At 35.3% G+C, this 7,203-nt stretch overlaps 1 protein-coding gene across 1 annotated transcript; it reads left to right on the forward strand.

Annotated features, from left to right (window-relative positions):
• Positions 1-1,039: 1,039 nt before the first annotated feature.
• LOC108206070 (WD repeat-containing protein GTS1) lies at positions 1,040-6,647 on the forward strand. The gene is made up of 8 exons (XM_017376251.2): positions 1,040-1,256; positions 1,431-1,629; positions 1,723-1,818; positions 2,917-2,991; positions 3,739-3,849; positions 5,319-5,410; positions 5,813-5,897; positions 6,050-6,647. The coding sequence occupies exons 1-8, from the start codon at positions 1,132-1,134 to the stop codon at positions 6,413-6,415; spliced, it is 1,149 nt and encodes a 382-aa protein (XP_017231740.1). The 5' UTR covers positions 1,040-1,131; the 3' UTR covers positions 6,416-6,647.
• The last annotated feature ends 556 nt before the right edge of the window (positions 6,648-7,203 follow it).

Raw genomic sequence — 7,203 nt, forward strand, 5'->3', positions numbered from 1 at the left:
ACCCTGGGAGGTCCTATCTCTGTAGTCTGGCGGGTTGTCCCTGTCGGGGAGTAGGAGAGTGCCCTTGCATTTGGGGTAAGCCCAAAGGGCTAGGCCTCATCGTATTGGGTCCCTTCCGGGAGGAAGATTCTAGAAGGGGAGGCCCAGCCCACATGGGTCTCTTAGGAGAAAGAACTACGTAACGGCTTGATCCCCTATAAATAGGGGTACGTAGGCAGATTGTAGGCATCGATCATTCTTGAGAGCTATTCCAGTTAGCAATCTAGAACCCTTCGCTTACAATTGCAGCCGCCTCCATAACAAACAACCAACCACTCCCTACATTCTCGCCAACAGAAATCTTGATCCACGCCGCGAACCTCATCTTTGTTAACCTACTAGTTTTCTCCGTTAACATACACCAGAACTCCAAAAGTGCTTATGAACTCAACTCACCGTAGGATTTAAATCGTAGTACTAGCTGCTGTTTACATATCTCCTTCAAACTTATAACATGCCTGACGAAGTTGATCTTCTCTTATGTTGTAATGCAAATTACCAACATACATCCTTCTAACCCCCCCTGAATATAGAATTACCCCCCACCTGGACCACCAGCTGCAGATGTAGTAGACTGCACAAGATTTTTTCAGTTTCTGATGGCTTAACCATCACCGATTGGCTGAGAAGTGTCTGACCAGATAATGCTATTGCCATGGGATTACATAAAATTTATTAAAAAGTGAACTTTTTATGTATATAATATAATATATATTTTTTATTTTAAATATTTTGGTTATTTAGGTTTTTCAATTAATTCGATAAAAACTGAAAAAATCAAAATACACATAAAATCATAACCGAATTAAAAACCAAAATATTTCTGTTTGGTATTCGGTTAACCGAACCGGATACTGACCCTGTACATGGCAACCCAAAATCTCCTGCGTTGTGGTCAAGCTGCCCATACTCTTTTTCTCAAAGGCCACAACCGGCTTTTGTAAGACTTGCGTGACTTAAATATATAATGCTCTAAACTTGAATAATCAAACAGTAATATTGCCAAAGAACAAAGATACTATACCCTAAAACCCTAATTCTGTTTGTCTCTCGCTCAATACATCCCCAATTCTGGCGCCATCTATCAAACACATGGAAGACACCGCCATGGAGATTGAAGAAAGCTCACCAATCCCCAGAAATTCCCACCGAGTCGCCCTCAAAAACTCCATCCAGACAAACTTCGGCGACGATTACGTCTTTCAAATCGTTAACAAGTAACATCCCTTATCCACCACTTTTCGCTATTTTATTCATTTATCGAGATTAAAAATACATTATATTAAAAATAGTAATATCTATAGAGAATTAACTTTCAAGTATTACTGTGTTTGGGGGAATGGTGATGTATTGAGGTTATCAATTTGTTGAATTTGGGGGAAATGTGGCAGGGATGATTGGACATCGATGGCGGTTTCGTTATCGACTAACACTGTGAAGTTATACTCACCATCCACAGGTCAATTTATTGGGGAATGTAATAAGCATCATTCTTCTACTATCAATCAGATTATGTTTTCGGGTGATATATTGCATTCTTGTAGTTCTGATGGTACAGTTCGGGCTTGGGATACTAGGTCATTTCAAGAGGTTTGTAGCTTTCATGTTATTCGTAGTGATGGTTCTGTTGTTACGTGGTGCGTTTGTGTCTTGAAATGTTTGTATGATATGAGTGTGGTGTAGATATCGTGTATAAGTGCTGGACCGTCTGAAGAGGTGTTTTGTTTCTCGTTTGGTGGAGTCGGGGATAGTCTACTTGCTGCAGGTTGCAAGTCTCAGGTATCAATTGTTTAAGTGTCTAAATGAATTTTTTTGGCCTGTATATCAAATTACCACTTGAGTTGAATTATAAAGATTAAGAAGGTTTTTTTAAGTAACTCACTGTGACTTCATAATTTGACTTGAGAAAAATTGATATTATCCTCATTCAATGCAATTTTTTCTTGGAGCTTATAAAGTTATTAGGTTCTAATTAAGATATACTGCTGTAAATACATTATTATGTCCTTGACGTCTTTGGCTGAAAATTATAAGCTTTATTCCCGAGACGTGCGGTTAATAGCCCTTTGATAATCCAAGTAGAATATAATTATCTACTGCTATTTTCACAAGGAAAAGGCTTAAGTGTACAAAAACTTTTAAGTGGGATCTACTTGGCTGTTGCATCTTTTTTGACTCATAGTTCTCTTTGTAAAATCCACTAAAAAACATGTTGTGACACATGTTATCATTAAGGGATTTTCTTTTGGAAATTAAATACCAATTGGAAGTTTAAAACGTTCTTTATGGATTGAACCCAAACTATTTCATCCACTTATTAGTTATTTAGATGTTGCAGAAGAAGAAACAAATATAGTTCTCTTTGTTCAAAAAATTTATTTGAATGAAGCTTCAAGAGACCAGTTTCTTTAGCTTGAATCTTAATTTATTTTTTGTGATTTCTTTTGCAAACTTCAGATAAATGGAGTATCTGAACTGGTTTGGTCAGACTATACATAAGACAATTTTAGATTTTATATAATAAAAGACTAAAAGTGTCTGTAAGAATCTATGTACGACAGTCGCATCTTTTTGATGGGAATTTGTAGCCAAAAGCACATATGTATGCCATTTCATAAATAAATGGATTACTGAAAAAAGAAGATATATATATATGCGAGAGCGGCATTGGACTTGCAATTTTTCCTTCTCAATAATTTAACATTTAAGTTTAAGTGGAAGATAAGTTGGATTAGACGCATACTCTTTTACCGGTTATACTTGTTTACTTGACATTATTCATAAATTTGTATTTTATGTAGTATATAATTGGAACCTGTTATGGCATTGACATTTTGATAGGTATTTATGTGTAATCCAGTAATTGATTTCGTGCAGATTCTCTTCTGGGATTGGAGGACTAGAAAACAGGTTGCTTGCTTGCAGGAATCCCATATGGATGATGTCACTCAGGTAGTTACACTTCAGAATTTATGTACATGTTATATGCGGTAACTAAAATTTTGCATTTCTTTGACTAATTGAAAATGATGAATGTGAATTAGCAAAATAAGAAAAAAGAAATTGATGAATATGTGACTTTTGAATTGTATCTTTATTATACTGAATAAGTTTCTGAGAGAGGTCCCCTCCTTTGCTATATATATTTTGAGTTTTCCAAACAATTTCTTTACGTCTTTGCGTGTCTGAAGCATTTGGACATAAAAGGTTGCATACTAAAGAGAGTGCTTGGTGTATTCAGAGTTTTTACCTTGACTGTATATAGTGGTTGTCATGCAGTAATGATTTTTAGCTATTGTCAACAACTTTGTGAGAATTCACTATATAACATTATAATATAGGGTCAGCTGTTTAGTGATTTTGTATATTTTGTTTGAAAGTTCTCTTGATTATCTTCTGTTAAAACTCTGTAATTATGAGTGTAATGGTGAGTTTTGAAGCTATGGATTTGGCAGCTTACCATTTAGTTTCATGCAGCCATAAAGTTCCATAGTAAATATAGTGGGAAGCCTTTTTTGTTGTTCTATTTTTCTTTCTTCTGTGTGAACTCTAATTACATCTAATGTTTTCTTCATGTGAAATTTGAACTGTAAAGCTAATCCCAGAACCTAACAAATTCTTAATTTTTACATCACTTATGAGGTTATTCAAGTAGGAACAACAGTAAAGAAATTCATGTTCTTTTTTTTCCCCTGACAGGTTCATTTTGTCCCTGAGAATCAAAACAAGCTTGTTTCTGCTTCTGTTGATGGATTGATGTGTATTTTTGATACGAGTGGGCAAATCAATGACGATGATCATTTGGAGTCGGTAATTAATCGCTTCTTATTTTTCTATCTCCTTCTCTTCCTGCTCTTATAATTGGTAGAGGATAAGTGAAATGTATTGTATTTGTGTTCATTATTAGCACAAGGGATGTATACACCTGCTTGTACTTGCAAATTGGCGATATAAATCATCCATTCAAATTTGTTTATAAATCTGTACTAGTTGGATATTCTTTATCTGAATATCATAATTGATAATGAGGGTGAGTAGTGAAGAAAATATGTGCTATAGATTCAATTTAGGATACTATCGAGGTTGTGTAATGAAGAAAAAATATACTATAATTTAGTTCAGGACACTGTCCTTGTCTTCTCTTATTTTATTTTCCTTTTCTCTATAGTAACATTAGTGCAGGTGCATCTCATTAAGTCTCACTATTTTTTTTTACATCTTTCTTTTCTGATTCGTTTCTTAGATATTTTTCTAATTTGTACCATAAGGAACACAATTCTTATGTTTTGTACTTTCCTGTTGTATTGTATCATGTATGTATGGTCAATTTTATTTTTCAATACTTAATGAAGCTCACTTGGCAAAATAATTAAAAGAAACTGTTTTTTACAAATGCACTTCTGAAATATCATTAAACAAGAGTACAGATGCATTATAACTGTAGTTTACCTTGACTTCCAAAGTGTAAAAAGTTTTCTAGTATATTTCTGATTTCTCACTGCTGGCTTAGATTTTCTTCAAGATATCAAATAAGCAACCACATACCTGTAGTTTACGTTTGACTTCCCAAGTGTAAAAAGTTTTCTAGTATATATCTGATTTCTCACTGTTGGCTTAGACATTCTTCAAGTTATCAAATAAGCAACCACATAATAGGAGTTTACTTTGACTTCCGAAGTGTAAAAAGTTATCTAGTATATTACTGATTTCTCACTGCTGGCTTAGATGTTCTTCAAGTTATTAAATAAGCAACCACATCAATTTTGTACCCCCTTTGGTTCTGCTATATATTATCATGGCTCTACGATCAACTTCATGATTTAAAAGCTCGCTTGTTGGAACCAATTAAAAAAACTGTTTTCTATGAAAGCATTCATAACATCAATCAAGATGGAGGCATTTTAGACACTCAAGTACATCCCTGTTTTTCCTTTGCCTCTTTTGTATTATATCATGTTCCATAGAGTGTTGTACTATTGAATTACTCATGGTTATAACATTCTCTGAAATGAATGAGCATTTATTTTTGTATGATTTGGTTGATAACTGTGTGAATGTTAGAATCGGGATACTAAGGCAGGAGAACTTGGGGAAAAGCAAATGCACAAATGGATTGAACAATATAATCTAATATCCGTATCTTCAAAGTGCTCGGCTTTTAAAGCAAGACTAGACTGTTCAATCCATGTTTACTTGGACTTTTTTCTGTGTCATCCTTCATCAGATATGCTCCTTAGCTGCTACCATGTTTCTAATTAAAAATTTGTCATTACTTTTAGGTAATTAATGTGGGGACCTCAATCGGGAAAGTGGGATTTTGCGGAAAAAGGAATCAAAAGTTGTGGTGTTTGACTCACATTGAAACACTGAGGTATATAGAAGAGATTTGATTCACTTGTCCATGTTATTTATACATGACAAGCTTGCTAAGTTCTGATTACATTCAAGAAGATGATTTATGCAGTAATTCCACAAAATAATCAGATTGATATAGGTATATTATAATTTGTCTCTAATTCCTTTAATAATCATCAATTTAATGCTTGAAAAAATAAGTTTACCCGAAGTTTACCCCCCAATGCTCTGAAGTTTAGAGATTTAAAAGGGGTAAACTAAGTGAAGTTATCTAAATTACTAGTAAAAGTGCCAATATGAGACTCGAATGCATGTTAGAGTTTTCCTCGGTGTCCCCTGGTTATATGCTCATTTATGATGGCTGGTTAGATGCATTTCAAGGCCTATTTCTTACTTTTTCAACCTTTTTGGTCTTCAGTGTTTGGGACTGGACAGACTCAAGACTTGAAGCTAACTTTGAGGATGCTCGTTCTGTGGCCTCAAATAGCTGGACACCAGAACATGTAAGTGTGTATTATCAATTAAGAACATTTAGTCGCCTTAAAGTTGCACTTTCATCGATACACTTGGCACACTCCAGAATTTTTTGTCAATATGTTTGTGGATAGATTATTATGACATACGCCCTCTATTAACTGATGCTTGGTTGTCATAGGTTGATTATTTTGTAGATTGTCACTATTCCTATGAAGATGATAGCCTATGGGTTATTGGTGGCACAAATAATGGCACATTGGGGTATTTCCCTGTGAAATATAATGGAGGGAGGGAAATTTTGGCTCCTGAAGCTGTTCTTCATGGTGGTCACACAGGCATTATCAGAAGCATATTACCCGTGTCTAGCATCAAAGGTCCAGCCTCCCAAAATCGAGGCATATTTGGCTGGACAGGTGGTGAAGATGGCCGCTTATGTTGCTGGTTATCTGATGAGGCTTGTGATACCAATCGATCATGGATATCAACCACATTAGTCATGAAGACAACAAAATCATTGAGAAAAAACAGACGGCAACCTTATTAACCAACGTCCAATGAGATGAGCTTTTCATGTTGTATTGTTCTGTTCTGCAATAGCAGCAGTGTTACTGTTCTTTGCAGGTTAATATGTAGTCCAAAGGGGAAGATGATCTTAGAGAAGTCATATATTTTTGTTATAATATAAATATATACTGAGGACTTGTTTGTGTATGGCAAGCCTTTTATTACCTTTTGTTCTTCCAATTTATTTATTTAAAAGCCACAAGTTTACCCAAGATTGCATGATTTAAGCTTTAATATGGGGGTTAAAAGTTCTGTAAAGCCTGTTGTACTAAAGTTTCTGCAGAAAATATATTGCAGTTCTCAATCTCATCGGCACCCTTTATGATTTGTAGACGTACAAGGGCAAAGTCCACAAAATGATGCCCTAGACTGACATTCAACACGTGTGTTAGTAAAAAGCATGTTTTAAATTATTTTTATCAATAAAGGGTCCTGTTCCCTGACATATGGTTGTTAGGGAACGGTTATTTGACACATGGTGCCACAGCCGTTGGATCGATGATCCAACGGCTGTGGCAAAAGAAAACATTTTTTTCTATCCGCGCTTAAAAACCGCGGACACTGTGTCTATCCGCGCTTTTTTGCGCGGACACATACCCTTTCCGCGGTAAAAAACCGCGGACATTCCAGAATGTTTGAAAACGCGGAAACAAACGTATATATCACTGACGGTTACATATTCAAACACAAACACAAACTCTCACCCTCTCATCCTCTCTCAACTGCACACAACTGCTATAACAATCCAATCAAGCTTCAAGAACACGA

Source organism: Daucus carota, chromosome 2 (genome assembly GCF_001625215.2).
Source record: "Daucus carota subsp. sativus chromosome 2, DH1 v3.0, whole genome shotgun sequence".
In the NCBI taxonomy this organism is placed as follows: Eukaryota; Viridiplantae; Streptophyta; class Magnoliopsida; order Apiales; family Apiaceae; genus Daucus; species Daucus carota.